Genomic DNA, 21110 nt, shown 5'->3' with positions numbered 1-21110 from the left:
ATTTGTTAGGTGCTACATGCTTATTGACTATAAGTCTCTGTTGCCTTTTTGTTCTGTTTGTCCTCTGCTGTTAGATGGATGGAAGCTGCTTAGATGACTTAACTAACAGTCCTAGCAAATGCTTTTTTGCTTTTAATTCTGTTTTGTCTAATATTACTCATTTTCTTTAGTGTGTTTTCATGTTGTTTTATTTTAAATATAATTGTATAGATAGCATATAGCCAGATTTTGTCCTTTTTTTTAAAGTCCAATCTCTGAAAGTTTTAAGTTGAGAAATTCAATCCATTTGCACTTATTATAATTACTGATATACTTGGATTTAATCTTATTGTATGTTTTCTAATTAGCATGATTACTGCCTGTTTCTTCTTTCCTTATTTTTTTCTTTTGCCTTTTCTGCCTCTTTTTGGATTTATAAAGTTTTTCTTATTTTATTCTTCTACCTAAGCTCTTCCTTTAAAATTCCATATTGCATATGTGGACATATTTTTCTAGCAATGTCTACAGAAAATGAACATTTTAAAACTTCCATATATGAGACAAAACTATCACATTTACACTTCCCTCATGTCTCTTGCTGTCTTCCATGTTCAGATTATCTTTGTTTTTAGGTCCAGATAGTTAATTTTAAAATATTTGACTGTGTGTTAAAAGTTATAGTCCTTAAAATTTCCTCACTGATTTCTTTCCTTCTTGCTTTTTAAAATCTCTTTCTTTCTTTTCCTTAAATATATTTTTTATCCTTCTGGATACATTCTGAAGTTACTTTCTGAATCTTTTGAGTCTTTGTAAACCTGAAATATATGTAGCTCTCTCATTTGAATGAGTTTGTCTAAATTGTTCTTCAGAACTTTCTTTGATACAGTTTTTGCATCCATTCATGGTGATCCAGTCTGCTTTTAGTTCCTTGTCAATCACCTATTTTTTCTCTTTGGAATATTAAAATAATTTTTTCTTTATCTGTGTTAGGAAATTTCACCATGAAGGTCTAGGTGTGTATCTACTCTTGATTTTGCACAGCACTTTGGGGACCCTATTAATATGGAGACTTTTATCTTTCTTCAGCTCTTGGAAATTTTCTTTTTCAATTTAATTATTTCTTGATTTTTCCCTGTTCACTTCTTTTAGAACCCCTACTAAATGAATGTTGAAACTTCTGACTCTCCATATTTTAAACTTGCTTGTATTTTTTTATTTCTTTGTGTTTTTTTATTGGCTCGTAGGAGAATGCCTTAGCTCAGTCATTCATCTTAAATTGTTCTTCAGCTTTACCTACTGATTTTTTTCAGTGATAAATTTTTATTTTACTGGATCTCTGCTTGACTTTCTAAAATGTACATGATATTTATAACCCCCCTGAAAATATTAATCATATAAATATACTTATTTTGAAATTCTTTTTCTATTAACTCTGTTTTCTCAATTGTTATTTTATTTATTAAATTATGTATCATTTTGTACAGTGGGTTTTTCCCTCAAATATTAAGCAGTTCTTCATAGTTTGCTTTTGTATTTGTAAATACATTTTTGCCTGCCTGTTCTGTTACTGTCTCTCATTATAATGTTTAAGTTTGCTGCTATGAAAGTGTGAAAGTATCTTGAATACTTTCTAAGTAAATATTCTAAGTATAATCTAAGAATAATGTCCTTCTACCTCTCCTGGAGATTTGGTACTACCTGGAGCAGTGTTCTGTCTCTCTGGCCTTAGTTTCCACACTCCCTGCTTTAACCAGTCAGTACATACCACAACTGACTAATGTTTTCCACAAATGAGAGAGAGTGGGGGAGGCAGAGTAACCTGTCTGTTCAGAATATAGTATTCTAGTAAATTTCTCAGACAAATACCTCAAGACCCTCTCTCCTTCCTGATCTATTGATTCTTCTTCATGTATAATAATGAATAATCTCCTCTGTTTTGTTTTTCTCATATATTTGATCTCCGTAGTCTGGTTTCTAACATTCAACTTTCTGGTCTACCAATAGCATGTGTTCTTGCTTTCCTATAGTTTAATGGATGGAGACATACAGACATAAACACACATACATGAATATCCATCATTTCATGGAATTTGAGGAGGAGTAAGCATATAGAAGGCTCCATATGCCACCTTGATCCTTCCTCTCAGGTGTTTCTTTGGGCATTCTTACTTTATATTTAGATAGATAAAAATGGCTTCAGAATAACTTCTCATCTCAAGAGAGAGTTGTACAGTATCATAGTATACACCTTTAACTCCTCTTCATTTAAAGGATTTCTACTCTTTCTGTACACAGGCCATTTCTGAACAAACCTTCCTTTACTAAGTTGGCCAAGATACAGAAGTATTGCGGAAGTTCCAGTGTCTTTTTATTAGTTTATTAACTGAAGAGGCTGAGAGCAGGTCTTAAGTGGCTCAACCAATGATAACAATAATTAGTAATAACCATTTTGTGAATATTTGCTGTGTTTCAGGCATTATATTAGATGTTTTAAATACCTATGACAGAAACTGCTCGCTGACTGTCCCAATAACTCTTTGTACCTATACAGGAAAAAGATAACATTTCCCAGTGAATTTCATAGCTAGATGCAGCACTGTAAGATTTGTCCAACTAATGAGACATAGAGTATTGTGTTAGTCTTCCTAGAAGGCTGCTTAAAGGAAATGGACTCAAGTAGTAAATGGGGCAGCATTTCTCATCCACCCCCTCTGGCCTTCCTCCTACATGCTGCATGGGGTGAATGTGTAATGGATGGGGCTCTAACAGTCATCTTAGACGATGAGATAGCCTGAGAAGAGAAGCCATACATGGCAGAGCAGAAATATGGAAGGATCCTGGATCTCTGGTGCCTTGTGGGACCACCATACAAGGACCTGGACTGCCTAACTCTGAAAAGTATCCTATTTATTATTAGACATATTGATATTAAATATAAATAAATACTACTTCAGAAGTCTTACTTTTACTCTAGCAATTTGGTATGTACCCTACATTTGTGCATCCCAGAATAGTTTCACAAGGAGTTTTATTTTTTCAGCACTTGAAAGCATCTCATATACATTTTTCCATCAGTGTCTTGTTTAAAAACTATGTAACTTTACAACCATTTCTTAGTAGGTGATATAAAGTAACTTTCAGAAGCATATACTTTAGCCGAAAGAAGTGGCTGCTCTTTAGTTTCAGCTGGATGCACCCGTGCTGAGAAGTGAGTTGGTTACTTCTCTTTCACATATTGTCTGTCTAAAACTAAACCATTAAATACAGCTATTCTACCCTTACTCTTGGTACACTTGACTGTTTTTAGTCTTCTCAAGAGACCCACCCAGAGAGTAATACAAGTCTAATGATTTTAGTTAGATCTGTAGGGTGATTTGCATGTCAGTGTCTCGTTAGATAAGAAAACAGACAAAACAGTTTTGGCAAAGAACCCGGGAGATAGTAGGCACACTGGATGGTAGCTCTTTTCTCCATCTTACCAGCTGCCCCTCAAATTTTGTAGCACCTAACACTGTGCTTATTACTCTGTAGGCAATAAATATTTGTTGATACAAACTGTGTTGGTTTTCTATACAGACATACCTTGTTTCATTGCATTTTGCTTTATTGCACTTCACAGATACTGCTTTTTTTTTTTTAACAAATTGAAGGTTTTGGCAACCTTACTTCAAACAATTCTGTCAGTACCATTTTTCCAACAGCATTTGTTTACTTCATGTCCTTGTGTCATATTTTGGTAATTCTTGCAATATTTCAAACATTTTCATTATTATTATATTTGTTATGGTGATGTGTGATCAGTGATCTTTGATATTATTATTGTAATTGTTTGGGGGTGTCATGACCTATGCTCACATAGATAATGAACTTAATAATAAATGTTGTGTGTGTTTTGACTGCTCCACCAACTGTTCTTCTCCGTCACTCACCTTTTCCTCAGGACTCCCTATTGCCTAAGACCCAACAGTATTGAAATAAGGCCATTTAATATCCCTTCAATGGCTTGTAAGTATTCAAGTGAAAGGCAGAGTTGTAAGTCTGTCACTTTAAATCAAAAGCTAAAAGTGATTAAGCTTACTGAGGAAGGCACGTAGAAAGCCAAGATATGCCAAAAGCTAGGCCTTTTGTGCCAAGGAGTTAACCAAGTTGTGAATGCAAAGGGAAAGTTTTTGAAGGAAATATAAAGTGCTACTGCAGTGAATAGATGAATGAAAAGAAAACGTAACAGCCTTATTGCTGATAGGGAGAAAGATTTAGTGGTCTGGAATAGAAGATCAAAACAGGCACAACATTTCCTTAAGCCAAATCCTGCTCCAGAGCAAGACCCTAACTCTCTTCAATTCTGTGAAGGTTGAGAAGTGAGAAAGTTGCAGAAAAAGTTTGAAGCTAGCAGGGGTTGGTTCATGAGGTTAAAGGAAAGAAGCTGTCTCTGTAACATACAAGGGGAAGCAACAAATGCTGATGTAGAAGCTGCAGCAAGTTATCCAGGAGTTCTGGCTAAGATGATTAATAAAGGGGTCTACACTAAACAACATATTTTCAATAGATGAAACAGCCTTTTATGGGAAGAAAATGCCAGCTAGGACTTTCAAAGCTAGAGAGAAGTTAATGAGTTAATGTTTGGCTTCAGATCTTCAAAAAATAGGCTGTCTTGTTAAGGGCTAGTGCAGTTGGTGACTTTCAGTTAGAGCCTTTTATCAATCAGCTGGAGTCATTTACCATTCTGAAAATCCTAGGGTCTTTAGAATTATGTTAATCTACTCTGCCTGTGCTCTATAAAAGGAACAACAAAGCCTGGATGGCAGCACATCTGTTTACAACGTGGTTTACGAGTATTTTAAGTCCACTGTGGAGACCTATTAAGAAAAAAAGATTTTCTTCAAAATGTTACTGCTAATTGACTATGCACCTGGTCATCCAAGAGCTCTAAGGGAGATGGACAATGAATTTAGTAGTGTTTCGTGTCTGCAAACACAACATCCATTCTGCAACTCATGGATCAAGGAGACATTTTAACTTGTAGGTCTTATTATTTAAGAAATAAATTTTGTTAGGCTATAGCTGCCATAGATAATGATTCCTCTGAAGGATCTGGGCAATGCAACTTGAAATCTTCTGGTAAGGATTTCACCATTCTAGATGCATTAAGAACATTTGCAATTCATGGGAGGAGGTCAAGATACCAGCATTAACAGGAGTTTGGAAGAAGATTCCAACCCTTGTGAATGACTTTGAAAGGTTCAAGACTTCAGTAGAGAAAATAACTACAGATGTGGTGAAAATAGCAAAACAATTAGTATTAGAAGTGAAGCTTGAAGATGTGACTAAATCACTGTTTTCTCATGATAAGACTTTTAATGATGGGGAATAGCTTCCTATGTGAGCAAAGAAAGTGGTTTCTTGAAATGGAATCTGCCTGTGCTGAAGATGCTGTGAAGATTGTTGAATTGACAACAAAGAATTTAGAATATTACATTAATGTAACTGATAAAGCAATAGCAGGTTTTGAGAAGACTGACTCCAATTTTGAAAGAAGCTCTGTTTTGGGTAAATGTTATCAAACAGCATCACAGGCTACAGAGAGGTCAGTCATGAAAGGAAGAATCAATTGATGTGGCAGACTTCATTGTTGTCTTATTTTAAAAACTGCTACAGCTACCCCTAACTTTTGCAAACACCTCCCTGATCAGTCAGCAACCATTAAGACCCTCCACCAGCAAAAAGCTAATGACTTATTGAAAGTTCAGATAATGGTTAGCATTTTTTAGCAATAAAGTATATTTAAATTAAGATATATACATTGTTTTAGACCTATGCTATTGCACACTTAATAAACTCCAGTACAGTGTAAACATAGCTTTTATATGCAGAGGGAAACCAAAAGTTCCTTTAGCTCACTTTATTGCTGTGGATAAAGTGAAGGTTCCTGGTCCAGGATTCTCACCTGGCCTTGGTTGGCTAGCTCACTACACTTGTGTGGGCAATATATTGTTATTGACTATATATAAAGAGCTCCACCCAGTGCTCTGAGCGACGTGGTGGCACGGCTGCAAAACTGCAGGAGAGCAGAGCAGAGGCTGGAGTGGTGGCAGTGCCAAGGACAGAGACTGAGATGGCTGCACAGGTAAAGAGGCCCAGAGGCAGAGACCAGCTTGCTGCATGCAGACTCGCTCTGAGTGGATGGGATTCTAGTGATTGACTTGCCACTGTGGGAATAAAGTTGGTTATAACCCTTTCATCCTAAGAACATTCTACTGTCATTTCTTTGGTCACATTGAATCCATGGTGAACTTGCCCAGGGCTGAAACCCATTGGTAAGACAATTGCCATATTTGCTTTATTGTGGTGGTCTGGAACCAAACCTGCAATATTTCTAAGGTATGCCTGGAATACCTAACATAGTAGAGCCCCAAAGCAGAACTATATTGGAGGAGAATATGACAATTTTAGATGTGTTGAGATTTAAGAAACAATCTAAGTGAGGGTGCTCTGTAAGCATTTAAAATTTATCAATCTAGAGATTGTAATGAAATTCTTGAAATGAGATTTTTGAGAGAAAAAGTTTGAATAAACAAGAGTAAAGAGAGAACTAGACTTCTAGAGATTGGGAAGAGGAAGTCTACAATTATTTGCAGCAATAATGATACAGATATACAGATAGATAGATATATAGGTATAGAATCATCTAGTGTCAGAAATCAAGGCAGAGAGGAATTTTAAGGATGCCTCAATCAATGATGGCAGATATTGTGGGATATTTTTTAAAAGGAAATAATGAAATTCCTTCTTTCTTCAGTCTTATTCAGGCTCAGCTAGGATGTATTCCCATACAAGACTTTGCTCTGACACAAGATACTGCAAAGATTTTCAGAAATGGCTCACGAATTACAAGATGTATGTTCAGTATTAATGGATTTTTCATTTTTTTCAGTAAACTGGAATACTAGATTTAATATTGTGAACTTTTCTTTTTAGGGTTGTCAGATTTTGTGGCTGTTCAAGAAAAGAAGTTTACTGTATTATTGAACAGTTTGATTTTAGCTAAGTGTTTTAGATGTAAACTTTGGGAAAACTCTCTGCATGTATCCAAACAACTGGACAAAATTGGTAGGTACTGAATATAGGCAAGCAGTTTGTCAGTGTCTGCAGTTTATTCTGTATTTCACTACTAGGAAAATTATTCTGTGGGTTTTATTCTGTAGTTGTACACCTTTAAGGAAAAAATGTGTGTAGACCTAAATAAGGTACTGTACCTCTCTTGAAAATCTGATTTTTTTTTGCTCCTGCTCGAAGGCTTCATTTGAAATCAATTAAGGAACCTAATAAAAAATAATACTATTATTTTTAAGTTTATTCTCAAACCAAGAGTGAAATTTTGTTTTGGTAATTAGGTAACTATGTGTTGCTCTCTCTTCCACTTTTATGACTATTTTGTTTTGATATCAATTATAGGTACAGAGCTAGCAATCCTGTCCATTCCCAATATACCACAGAAAATTATGTCATTTTTTTATATCTGAACCTTTTTTTCCATAACAGTACAATATTAGTACTGATCTTCATAGAGATCCTGTAGACAAAAGATTGTTGCCTGACTACTCCTGTTACCTAAGGGTATAAACTGAAAAACTCTAGAGGATGCAAGTTACAAAAACTAGAGTGAATTTTCCAGTTTGGTGCCTTTGGTTTTGTGACCCTATTCCTTTTTAGATAGCTACAAGTCTAAAAAGAGAGCCGTTATCCTATGACTGACAGCCTTGTTAGCTTTTTGATTTTATATGCATCTTGGGGATATTAAAAAATTATGTGATGGGTCATTTGGGATTGCCTCATTATTCCCTAGAACAAAAATCTCCAATTATGTTGTGAGGAAGTCCTACTTTTTATTTCCTTGTAGTTTGAAATCAGTTGAATGGCAGAGGATTGGCCAGTCCTGGAAACGAGAGTGAAGGTTGGACTTGGCTGGTGAATGTAAAATCAAAGTAGAGGAGAGATGCCTAATGTAAACTTACCTTCCTACAGAAGTCCTGGCAATCCAAATGCCACACCCACCCCACAAAGTTCAAGAGTCCAAGAATTGGGAAGGAGGTTCCATACAACAAAAAGGAAATAGCAACTTACAGAAAAATTCAAAATGATGTTAAATGATTACTAATAAAATTTTCAATATACTTGAAAGAACCAGTTTCTCTGACTTTCTAGAATATTGTCAGTCTGGGCATCTTTTGCATTCTTTCCCTTCTAAATTGTCGAGCACTAATGTATTTTCAGTACTTACTCTGTATAGCTGAATAGAAAGAAGCAAATACTGCTCAGAAAAATTCATGTAAATTTTCTGTACATGTAGACAAGTAAGAGAGTCCAAATTTTAAAAAAATCCAAGTTCTTACTGAACATCAGGAAAAAAATACAAATTGATTTCCAAAAATGTTTATAAACTAAAAAATTAAAAGTCAGGAAAAGTTTTGAGGGGAAATCAAAATGAATGTTAAGAAATTATGAGTACTAGGAGTTGTATCTTAAGAATGAGTAAGAGAAATTATGAAGAATAGTTAAAGATATGAGTAAGAAAACAGAATTGTCATGCCCATACCAGTAATATATGTGCCTTAGACAAGGTGGGAATATTTTGGAATTTTGTATTTCTGACAATATCTTCTATTTTGGAATTTGATTAAGTTCATTCATATGTGTTGAAGAATTTTAAATTCCAGTTTCTTAAAGCATAAAGAAATAGGGTAGGTCCAAAGATGTCAGTGAACTACTCTCCCGTGTGGCTACAGAGCAGTCAGCAAGAGGAGAATGGTAGGAAATTAGATGGAGAGGTAGCTGTGGTAAGTGATACAAGTAACAGAGTTTGGCCGTAGTGTGGAAATCACCACTTCATTCTAAATGCAGTGGGAAGCATTGGAAATTTTAGGTAAAAGAGTAAAACTATGTGACTTAGAACTCTGTTTCTAAGATAGAAATGCTCAGGGAGCCATAGCTTAATGAAGCATATTCCCATTGCTGAATCATGTTCCCTTTTTTAAAAAACACTAGTATAACAGTAGATGTCTCTTGGTACTTGCTTTATAGATGCCATATGGTAAAACTAAGGGTTCAGTCATCCTGTGGACCAAGGAGTTCCTCTTTCTTTTATAAAGCAAAGGCTTGTTTTATTTCAGTTTGAAAAAATAAAAATGAACTACTAAATAACAACTGAATAACAGTACTAACAATGTAACTGAAAACATTTTTAAAGACTTTTAAAATTAGTTACTAGTCTGGATCTTTAAGAAATATTTTTACTAATGTAGTTGTTATATATTTAAGTATAGACTTAGTTCAAAATGGATTGTTTAAACTACTATTTGATTTATTTTCCACAGGCATAACATTGTCAAATGCAATGGTAAATGCAGGTTTGACTTCCTTTAAAAAAATAGAAGAAACGGATGGAAGGGAACTTGAACTGGTATTTAAGATTCACTTGCTCCTAATGTTACTTGAATTCTATCTAAATTCTAAAGCTTAACTTAGTATCTTTATTTCTACTAGAGAAATGATTTCCTTCTTATAAGTATTTTAAGGTTTTGGGTAATAAGCATTATTGAAACTAATAACTAAAAAATATTTTCCTATAGGAACCTTTAGTGTTATGATAAGAATATAATGATATAAATGTTTTTAGATTTTAAATAGACATCCCCCCTTTGGAACTCAGATAAAAGAAACAGTGATGTATCTACCAAAATATGAACTTGAAGTAGAACAGGTAAATATTTTCTGTTTTTTTAATATTTTGCTTGTCTTTTTAGGAATAGTTACCCATAGTTGACTTGAGCTGAGTATGAGTAGTGATGTTATTTATTTTAGCACTTTTCATGTCTATCCTTTTTTAAAGATTGCAAGATACAGTGATACTGTGGCAGAAATATTAGTGACCATTATATTAAGAAACTTTGAACAGCTGCAAAATAAAAGAACAGCATCAGATTCTCACTATGTTACCTTAGTCATAGGTAATGCAGATAATCAACTGGTTTTTAAGCACAAAATTCTGTAAGTATAAAATTTCTATTTGATTTTATTTCTAAGGAAATAGTGTAAAAGAAAAATTCCTCTGAGAAAAAAAGAGTAATAAAATTACAATGGGTTCAATTAAATTACATTTTTCCAACAAGGAAAGTGTAATAGGGGTAGTTTCTCTATTTGTCTATTGAAGAAGATATTGACATTGGTTCTGTTGTTTTAGATTGTTATATTTAGTACTCAAATGAACAAAGTATAAAATTTATCATATAAATAATCAAAACAAAACAGCAATAGACTCACAGACACTGAGAAATGACTAGTGGTTACCCATGGGGGAGGAGTTGGGGTGCGTGGGTGGGTGGGGAGGGTATAATATTGTATATCAACTTCACTTCAACTAAAAATCAACCAAAAAATAATAAAGTAAAATAAAATACAGATCAAGATGAATTTTAAAAAATTCTCACAATTTATCATGGTTGGAAACAAGTGAGTAGGAGTAACTGTTTTAGTGGGTGGCTGAATTTTCTTATTTTGTTGCTTTTCTCTAGTTATTCATGACCTTTCTACTCTGAGTGCTGAGTGTAATTGTCCTCCTTCTCACTTCAAAATATATCATCTATTTCCAAGTTAAAATCTAACAAACTATGTAGCTCCATTGTAGGATCCACACAAGCAGATCGTATATACAAAAGAGGTTTTCCTTATACCTTGTTTTCTAGCATGCCATCGTATAATTATTTTTTAATTATTATTAAGGTATGATTAATATACACTCTAATGAAGGTTTCACATGAAAAAAACAATGTGGTTACTACATTTACCCATATTATCAAGTCCCCACCCATACCCCAATGCAGTCACTGTCCATCAGTGCAGCAAGATGCCAGAGAGCCACTATGTGCCTTCTCTGTGCTACACTGTTCTCCCTGTGACCCACCACACCATGTGTACTAAACATAATACCCCTCAGTCCCCTACTCCCTCCCTCCCCACCCGTCCTCCCACAGCCCTCCCCTTTGGTAACCACTAGTTCATTCTTGGAGTCTCTGAGTCTGCTGCTATTTTGTTCCTTCAGTTTTGCTTCATTGTTATACTCCACAAATGAGGGAAATCATTTGGCATTTGTCTTTCTCTGTCTGGCTTATTTCACTGAGCATAATGTCCTACAGCTCCATCCATGTTGTGGCAAATGATAGGATTTGTTTCTATCTTATGGCTGAATAGTATTCCATTATATATATGTACCACATCTTCTTTACCCATTCATCTACAGATGGACACTTAGATTGTGTCCGTATCTTGGCTATTGTAAAAAGTGCGGCAATAAACATAGGAGTGCATATGTCTTTTTGAATCTGAGAAGTTGTATTCTTTGGGTATATTCCAAGGAGTGGGATTCCGCGGTCAAATGGTATTTCTATTTTTAGTTTTTTGAGGAACCTTCATATTGCTTTCCACTATGGTTGAACTAGCTTACATTCCCACCAGCAATGTAGGAAGGTTCCCCTTTCTCTGCATCCTTGCCAGCATTTGTTGTTCTTAGTCTTTTCAATCCTGGCCATCCTTACTGGTGTGAGGTGATATCTCATTGTGGTTTTAATTTGCATTTCCCTGATGATTAGTGAGGTGGAGCTTCTTTTCATGTGTCTGTTGGCCATCTCAATTTCTTCTTTGGAGAACTGTCCCTTCATATCCTCTGCCCATTTGTTAATTGGATTATTTGCTTTTTGGTGTTGGGGTATGTAAGTTCTTTATATATTTTGGATGTTAACCCCGTGTCAGATATGTTATTTACAAATATATTCTCCCATACTGTAGGATGCCTTTTTGTTTTGTTGATATCCTTTGCCGTACAAAACCTTTTTAGTTTGTTGTAGTCCCATGTGTTCATTTTTGCTTTTGTTTCCCTTCCTTGAGGAGATGGGTTCAGGAAGAAATTGCTCATGCTTATATTCAGGAGATGTTTTCTTATGTTGTCTTCTAAGAGTTTTATGGTTTTGTGACTTACATTCAAGTCTTTAATCCATTTTGAGTTTACTTTTGTGTATGGGGTTAAATAGTAATCCAGTTTCATTCTTTTGCATGTAGTTGTCCAGTTTTGCCAAGACCAGCTGTTGAAGAGGCTGTCATTTCCCCATTGTATGTCCATGGCTCCGTTATCATATATTAATGGACCGTATATGGTTGGGTTTATATCTGGGCTCTCTCTTCTGTTCCACTTGTCTATGGGTCTGTTCTTGTGCCAGTACCAAATTGTCTTGATTACTGTGGCTTCGTAGTAGAGCTTGAAGTTGGGGAGCATAATTCCCTCTGTTTTATTCTTCCTTCTCAGGATTGCTTTGGCTATTCAAGGTCCTATGTGCTTCCATATGAATTTTAGGATGATTTTCTCTAGTTCGCAGAAGAATGCTGTTGGTATTTTGATAGAAATTGCATTGAATCTATAGATTGCTTTAGGCCAGATGGCCATTTTAACAATATTAATTCTTCCTAGCCATGAGCACGGGATGTGTTTCCATTTATTGGTATCTTCTTTAATTTCTCTCATGAGTGTCTTGTAGTTTTCAGAGTATAGGTCTGTCATTTCCCTGGTTAGGTTTATTCCTAGGTATTTTATTCTTTTTGATGCAATTGTGAATGGAATTGTTTTCCTGATTTCTCTCTCTGCTGGTTCATTGTTGGTGTATAGAAATGCCACAGATTTTTGTGTATTAATTTTGTAATTCAGATATTAGATCTAGTAGTTTGGATTCTTAGAGGTTTTTATGTACAATATCATGTCATCTGCAAACAGGGACAGTTTAACTTGTTCCTTGTGAATCCGGATGACTTTCATTTCTTTGTGCTGTCTGATTGCCGTGGCTAGGAATTCCAGTACTATGTTGAATAGAAGTGGGGAGAGTGAACATCCTTGTCTTGTTCCTGATCTTAAAGGAAAAGCTTTCAGCTTCTCACTGTTAAGTATAATGTTGGCTGTGGTTTTGTCATATATGGCCTTTATTATGTTGAGGTACTTGCCATCTATACCCATTTTGTTGAGAGTTTTTATCATAAATGGATGTTGAATTTTGTCAAATGCTTTTTCAGCATCTATGGAGATGATCATTGTCCGTTTTGTTGATGTGGTGGATGATGTTGACGGATTTTCGAATGTTGTACCATCCTTGCATCCCTGGCATAAATTCTACTTGATCATGATGGATGATCTTTTTGATGTATTTTTGAATTCAGTTTGCTAATATTTTGTTGAGCATTTTTGCATCTGTGTTCATCAGGGGTATTGGTATGTAATTTTCTTTTTTTGTGGTGTCTTTGTCTTGTTTTGGTATTAGAGTTATGCTGGCCTCATAGAATGAGTTTGGAAGTATTCCCTCCTCTTCTATTTTTTGGAAAACTTTAAGGAGAATGGGTATTAGATCTTCATTAAATGTTTGATAAAATTCAGTGTTGAAGCCATCTGGTCCGGGGTTTTGTTCTTAGGTAGGTTTTTGATTGCCAGTTCAATTTCGTTGCTGGTAATTGGTCTGTTCAGATTTTGTGTTTCTTCTTTGATCAGCCTTGGAAGGTTGTATTTTTCTAGAAAGTTGTCCATTACTTCTAGATTATCCAGTTTTTTAGCATAGAATTTTTCATAGTATTCTCTAATTCTTTGTATTTCTGTGGGGTCCATAGTGATTTTTCCTTTCTCATTTCTGATTCTGTTTATGTGAGTAGACTCTCTTTTTTTCTTGATATGTCTGGCTGGTGGTTTATCTATTTTGTTTATTTTCTCAAAGAACCAGCTCTTGCTCTCATCGATTCTTTCTATTGATTCTTCTCAATTTTATTTATTTCTGCTCTAATCTTTATTATGTCCCTCCTTCTACTGACTTTGGGCCTCATTTGTTCTTCTTTCTCTAGTTTTATTAGTTGTGAGTTTAGACTGTTTATATGGGATTGTTCTTCTTCCTTGAGGTAGGCCTGTATTGCAATATACTTTCCTCTTAGCACAGCCTTGGCTGCGTCCCACAGATTTTGCAGTGTTGAGTTATTGTTGTCATTTGTCTCCATATATTGCTTGATCTCTGATTTTATTTGGTCATTGATTCATTGGATATTTAGGAGCATATTGTGAAGCCTCCATGTGTTTGTGGAATTTTTAATTTTCTTTGCATAATTAATTTCTAGTTTCATACCTTTGTAGTCTGAGAAACTGGTTGGTACAATTTTAATCTTTTTGAATTTACTGAGGCTCTTTTTGTGGCCTACTATATGATCTATTCTTGAAAATGTCCCATGTGCACTTGAGAAGAATGTGTATTCTGTTGCTTTTGGGTGTAGAGTTCTGTAGATGTCTGTTAGGTCCATTTGTTCTGTTGTGTAGTTCAGTGCCTCTGTCTCCTTACTTGTCTTCTGTCTGGTTGATCTGTCCTTCAGAGTGACTGGAGTGTTGACGTCTCCTAGAATGAATACATTGCATTCTATTTCACCTTTTAATTCTGTAAGTATTTGTTTCACATATGTGGGTGCTCCTGTGTTGGGAGAATAGATATTTATAATGGTTATATCTCCTTGCTGGATTGACCCCTTTATCATTGTGTAATGTCCTTCTTTGTCTCTTGTTACTTTCTTTGTTTTGAAGTCTATTTTGTCTGATCCAAGTACTGCAACTCCTTCTTTTTTCTGTGTTATTTGCATGAAATATCTTTTTCCATCCCTTCACTTTTAGTCTGTTTATGTCTTTGGGTTTAAAGTGAGTCTCTTATAGGCAGCATATAGATGGGTCTTTTTTTTTTATTCATTGAGTGACTCTGTATCATTTGATTGGTACATTCAGTCCATTTATATTTAGGGTGATTATTGATAGATATGTACTTATTGCCATTGCAGGCTGTATATTCGTGGTTACCAAAGGTTCAAGGTTAATTTCCTTATTATCTCAGGGTCTAACTTAACTCACTTAATATGCTATTGCAAACACAATCTAAAGGTTCTTTTCTTTTTCTCCTCTTTCTTCCTCCTCCATTCTTTATATATTAGGTATCATATTCTGTATTCTTTGTCTGTCCCTTGTTTGACTTTGGGGATAGTTAATTTAATTTTGCATTTACTTAGGAACTAGCTGTTCTACTTTCTTTACTGTGGTTTTATTACCTCTTTCAGCTATTGAACCTTAGGAACACTTCCATCTATAGTAGTCCCTCCAAAATAGACTGTAGAGATGGTTTGTGGGATGTAGATTCTCTCAGCTTTTGCTTATCTGGAAATTGTTTAATCCATCCTTCAAATTTAAGTGATAATCTTGCCAGGTAAAGCAATCTTGTTTCCAGGCCCTTCTGCTTCACTGCATTAAATACATCATGCCATTCCCTTCTGGGCTGTAAGGTTTCTGCTGAGAAGTCTGATGTTAGCCTGATGGGCTTTCCTTTGTATGTGATCTTATTCTCTCTCTGGCTGCTTTTAATAGTCTGTCCTTATCCTTGATCTCTGGCAATTTTATTACTGTATGTCCCTGTGTTGTCTTCCTTGGGTCCTTGTTTTGGGAGATCTGTGATTCTCCATGGCCTGAGAGACTATCTCCTTCCCCAGATTGGGGAAGTTTTCAGCAATTACCTCCTCAAAGATACTTTCTATCCCTTTCTCTCTCCTTCTTCTGCTATCCCTATAATGTGAATATTGTTCCATTTGAATTGGTCACATAGTCCTCTCAATATTATTTCATTCTTAGAGATCCTTCTCTCTCTGTCTCAGCTTTTTTATTCTTCTTCCCTAGTTTCTATTTCATTTATTGTCTCTGCCACCATATTCAACCTGCTTTTAATACCCTCCATTGTGCTTTTCAATGATTGGATCTCCGACTGGAGTTCATTCCTGAGTTTCTGGATATCTTTCCATACCTCCATTAGCGTGTTGATGATTTTTATTTTGAACTCCCTTTCAGGAAGAGTCATAAGGTCCATATCCTTTAATTCTTTCTCTGTAGTTATATTAATTTTACTCTGGACTAGGTTCCTTTGGCATTTCATATTTATATATGGCACCCTCTAGTGTTCAGAAGCTCTACTCTGTGGAGCTGCTCATCCCCTGAAGCAATGTTGGGGGTCACAGTGGAGCGGTATTGGTGCCTGGGGGAAGGAAAGAGTTGTTTCCTGCTTCCGGGCAGCTATGCCTGTCTCCACTGCCTGAACCAGTGGGTCTAGCACACAGGTATAAACTTTTGTCCCAGAGCAGCTGGATATGGATCCCTGCTTTCCACAAGGGGCTGGAATCTCAGTCTCTCCAGGAATTCTGCCTGTATTAGCTTCCCAACCCGGTAATCACATGAGTATCATGAAAGCACCATGAAATGTAGATTTGTGCTCCCAGAGCAGATCTCCGGAGCTAGGTATTCTGCAGTCCCAGGCCTTCCACTCCCTCCCCACTCCATTTCTCTTCCTCCCCCTAGTGAGCTGGGGTGGGGGAAGGGCTTGGGTCCTGCCAGGCCACAGCTTTGGTACATTACCCTGTTCCATGAGGTTTGCTCTTTTCTCCAGGTGTATGCAGTCTGGTGCAGTCTTCTTTCCTGTTTGTCTCTCAGGATTTGTTGCACTAACTATATTTTCTAATTGTATACAGTTTTAGGAGGAAGCCTCTGTCTCTCCTCTCACGCCACCATCTTTAATCCACCATTGTATAATTTTTACTTCAGATTTTTTCTAATACTATTTCTCATAGGATATCATAAGCAAACTTTCAGGATAACCATTGTAAGTATAGCTAATATATTTTGAGCACTTAGTAGGTTCTAGGTATTGAATGGTTTAATATTTGTATGTGACAAGTGCTATCATTATGTACATTTTATGGAGTAGGAAGTTGAGAATAAGATATTTTAATCAGTTTGTCCAAGATGATGCCAGTAGTTTATAGCAGAGTCTAGATTTGAACACAAATACTCTGACTCCAGAGCCTATGTTCCTAACTATATTATGGCAGTTGCAAATTAAAGAATGGCAGTGACTCTGAAAAAGGAATCCCCTTACTCTTGTCAGTGTACTGGAGGATACCTTCCTAATATGTCCCCTGCAACGTTCCTAAAGGATATGTGACTAATAGGACATTCCTTTCACTGGTAGTTACTCTCCTGCAACTAGCCATGACATGTGTAGAGAATATCATTGTATAAATCTTTATTCTCTGTGACAACTAAATCTAATGACAGCCTTGACAATATGAGACCAAAATAAGTTCAGTCACAAAAGTGGTTGCTGGTTTGTTATGAAATAGTTTGTATCTAATAACATATCAATTTTAAACATGCTATTGAAGTCTTCACAAATTCATGTAACTTATGTATAGTCATTTTAAAGCAGTGACCTAGGGGCAAGCTTATGGGTTGTTGATAGCAACTGTATATTCAGGTGGTCCCAAATATATAGCTGCTGAATACAGAATATTTCCCCCACTATTAAACATGGTTATTATAATCTACCCAGAGTGATACAAGCTAAGTTTCAAAGAAACATTGACCTGAAATGTTTCAGTGCAACTTGGAATGGGCTTGAAATGAGTCACTGCAACTTGGAATCAGCAGTTAGGTCAATGTGTAGTTAAGAAATGTTTCAGTGCAACAAAGATTCTCTCAAGTGTAAGATCTTTTGGGAATGCAGCATCTTTCCCCCATATTCAGCCTGGTTATTGTAATCTACCAGAGTGATACATGCTAGACTTCAAACAAACATTGGCCTGAGATCTTCCCGTGCAGCTTGGGTCAGTGCTGCTGGATCAACGTGTAGCTAAGAAAATTATGGCTGTGGTAGATCCATTGACAATCCTTTTTTTCTCCTCAAAACTTGGGGATAGTTTTTGTCCTGACTTCAGCTTACTACCAGATGGAATCTATCTTAGGATCAATCAGCCCTTGAAGATTAATATACTATTTCATTTGGTTTCTGGGTCACTCTTCTAATGATGTATCATTCTCTTTTCAGAGATTCTGTTTTGCTAAAAGCTGGAAACTGGGCTAAAAAGATTGATGTGAAAAGAGCTCTTAAATCTGAAGATCTTAGCATAAATCTAATTAGTTCTGAGTATGGTAAGTTCATTGAAGTAATGAAGACATGAATGTAAAGAATTTGGTAGCATTTAAATATTATTACCTTTATGCTAAAACAGAAAAGGAATGTAAAGGATACTGTGTAAAGGTAATTTATTTAAATAATATGAATAATTTTAAAGGAAGTTAGTGTATTTAGATATGTAAAAGATAGCATGGACTAGGATAATGAAATTAAAAATGTATTCATTCATTTATAGATACTTTATCTTCCAAGATAGTTATATTTCAATTATTGTAGGAACATTCATTTTTATTTTTATCATGGTGGATAAATTTTCATTTATTATATTTTTTAACTTTTTGAACATTTTAATTTCCTGTACTTGTTAGCTCTTTCCTTCAACAAATAAATGATCTCATATATGGATTTATATCATATAAATAAGCACTGTATACTTTTTTCCTTTTTCCAGTTGGACTTGATATTCAGCAGAAATTTACAGTCTTTTACTTAGGACCCAAGAGGTTTGGAAACCAAATAATTATGCGGAAAAAATCAGAAACAGAGATTTCCCATTCTAAACATTCAGATAGACCTATAGCAGGACCAAATAAAGGTAAGTACATATATTTATTCCTATTTTGCATTAAAGCAATGAGATGGCCAAGGAGGAGTATTGTTATAGTACTGCTTCACTCAGATTGTGGATACTCTGAAATTAGATGTTTAGTCTTCATAATAATTGCATTAATAATATATAATAGGAGTTCTCTCTTATAGTTAATATTTGTCAAATCAGGGTGATATTTGGAACACATTATTTTACTAGTTTTTTTTTATATATACATTTCCCCTTTTTTATACCCATTCCATTCTTATGGTCCTTGTGAGGGGGAGAGCAAGTTATGTACAAGAGTTTACAGATTCGATTAGGCAAATCAGGTGACAATAAACTTACATTCTCTCTTTTTATTATGGGACATTTTGAACATGCACAAAAGTAGACAGAAGTGTATAATGAACCCTCAGGTATTCATCATCCACCTTAAACAATTATCAACTCATGGCTAATATTTTTTCATCTGTACCTCTCTTCAGTTTGTCCTTTCTAAATTTTGAAGAAAATCAGATATATTATTTCCTCTATAAATGTAAGTGGTAAGGATTTAAGGAAGAAATGTTTCTATATTACTCTTACACATAAAAAGCTAACAGTAACAAATACCATCCAATATTGAGTTAATATTTGAATTGGTAATTATCTCATAAATGTTGTAGATGTATCATCTTATACCATATACAGTAATCAGATTTGCTCCTCAATCCTTTTGATATGTCCCTAGTAGTTTTTGACAGCTTCTTTTCTGTGTGATGATATAATATTCCAGGCTTATCTTGTATATTTCTAGTCCCAGACCTGTAATAAGCTTTTTCCCTTATGATCTTTGGTTTCTTTTAATGATAATTTTCTAATATCAAAATCTGTGTGCTAAATAAGCTCATTGCCATGAAGTAATCATTTTTGGTTATCACTTGGATTTTTCCATGTGCAGAATTAGGAAATACATGGGTTTCTTAAAGTTTATTTTTAAGATGAAGTATACAATTAATTTATACATAAATCTCTAAATCAAATTCAGAGCTACAGAATATATTGTTAAACTCAATTATCTGTATCTCCTTTCTGCCATGCTGACAAATTTAGTTCTCATTATTCCGATAATAATAGAATGTTACTAATTTTATTCTACATTATACACGTAATAAATAGTCTCAGAATAACAATACCAAACCACCACTCTTAATATGATTATTAAAAATAATAGTTTAAGATTTTTTTGCAAATAATTTGTTCTTAGAATGTATCTCCCTAGGCATGTATAACCAAATTAGTGTTTCAAAATCACTTAGAAAAGCCCTTCTGTATGTAGTTATACCACTAAATGGATACACATATACTTTTCAGTTAAATTATATTTATATTTTATTTTATGGTGTTAGAATCGTTTTTAAGAATTAATTTTGTTTTATAGCAATTTAAAATACATGATTCCATGGTCAAATGTACAAAGCAAACACTAAATATCATTCATAGTCAAGGGATATAGGTAGTCCCTCATTCATCCAGGTCTTCTTCATTCACTTGGTTCTATTTTCATTGCTTTGACCCAATGAGGCAAGCAACTAATAGGTACTAGGGCATGTAGGAGCAGTAGCTCCTACCAGAGTAACCTAAACAGTCATAATCTCTGAATAGCATTTAGTTATAACAAATAATAACTACAGTGAACGGTGGCAGGAAAAGCAATGTAGAACTATTCTATGAACCCATTAGCATTCATCCCCTTCCTTTTTAAAGGGCACAGAAAAGATCCCATGTGGGGGTAGGATGTAGTATTTTGTGGCAGGCCAATGGTCCCATAGCAATGACTATAAAAGCCCACATAAGTTAGAAAGTTTATAATTCACCTGTGAAAGCAGACTAGGAATTAGATTTCCAGAGAGGGGAGAACCATTCCAGTACTGAGGAGTCAAGGACCTATAGGTTCTTAATTAAAAGACTGGGTAGGCCATGCCCTGGAAAGGGGTTTATACTATCAGCCACTTGCCATGTTTGTCTGAAAGAGGGAAAGGAAACCTTCTCTGGTGGAATATAAGATAATCTGGAATCTACAGACACAATGTCTGCCATGTGGTCAAAATAATGAGACCTACAAAAAGTCAAGACCATATGACTCATAATTAACTATATAAAAAATAAAGCAGCTCTGCAAATGATTCAAATAGTATAGTTAGCATTTAAAAATAACCATGATAAATATTTTCAAGAACATAGAGGAAAAATAGATGAAATGTATGAAAGGGTGGAAAATTTCACCAGAATGTTAGAATCCACACAGAAGTCTAAAAGGACTTTCTACAATGGAAAACTACATTATCTGAAGTGAAGAACTCATTGGGTAGGTGTAACAACAGATTGGATTTAGCCAAACACAGAATTTGTGAACTGTTAGACATATCAATAGAAAATAACCAAACTGAAGCCCAGAGATTAGAAGTGGAAATGAAAAGGACACAAGAGTGTAATACTCA

The 21110-nt window shown here is 35.0% G+C and overlaps 1 protein-coding gene across 1 annotated transcript in view; it reads left to right on the top strand.

Annotated features, from left to right (window-relative positions):
• Positions 1–21110, top strand: part of HFM1 (helicase for meiosis 1) — a 154284-nt gene that overhangs the window by 98088 nt on the left and 35086 nt on the right. Inside the window, exons 22-28 of the mRNA XM_073232859.1 lie at positions 6776–6873; positions 6955–7086; positions 9351–9436; positions 9653–9736; positions 9866–10023; positions 17949–18052; positions 18490–18633. Coding sequence (XP_073088960.1) covers positions 6776–6873; positions 6955–7086; positions 9351–9436; positions 9653–9736; positions 9866–10023; positions 17949–18052; positions 18490–18633 — 806 coding nt within the window. The remainder of the gene's footprint in view (positions 1–6775; positions 6874–6954; positions 7087–9350; positions 9437–9652; positions 9737–9865; positions 10024–17948; positions 18053–18489; positions 18634–21110) is intronic.

Source organism: Manis javanica, chromosome 4 (genome assembly GCF_040802235.1).
Source record: "Manis javanica isolate MJ-LG chromosome 4, MJ_LKY, whole genome shotgun sequence".
Classification (NCBI taxonomy): domain Eukaryota; kingdom Metazoa; phylum Chordata; class Mammalia; order Pholidota; family Manidae; genus Manis; species Manis javanica.
This window is presented reverse-complemented; position numbering and strand designations above follow the sequence as displayed.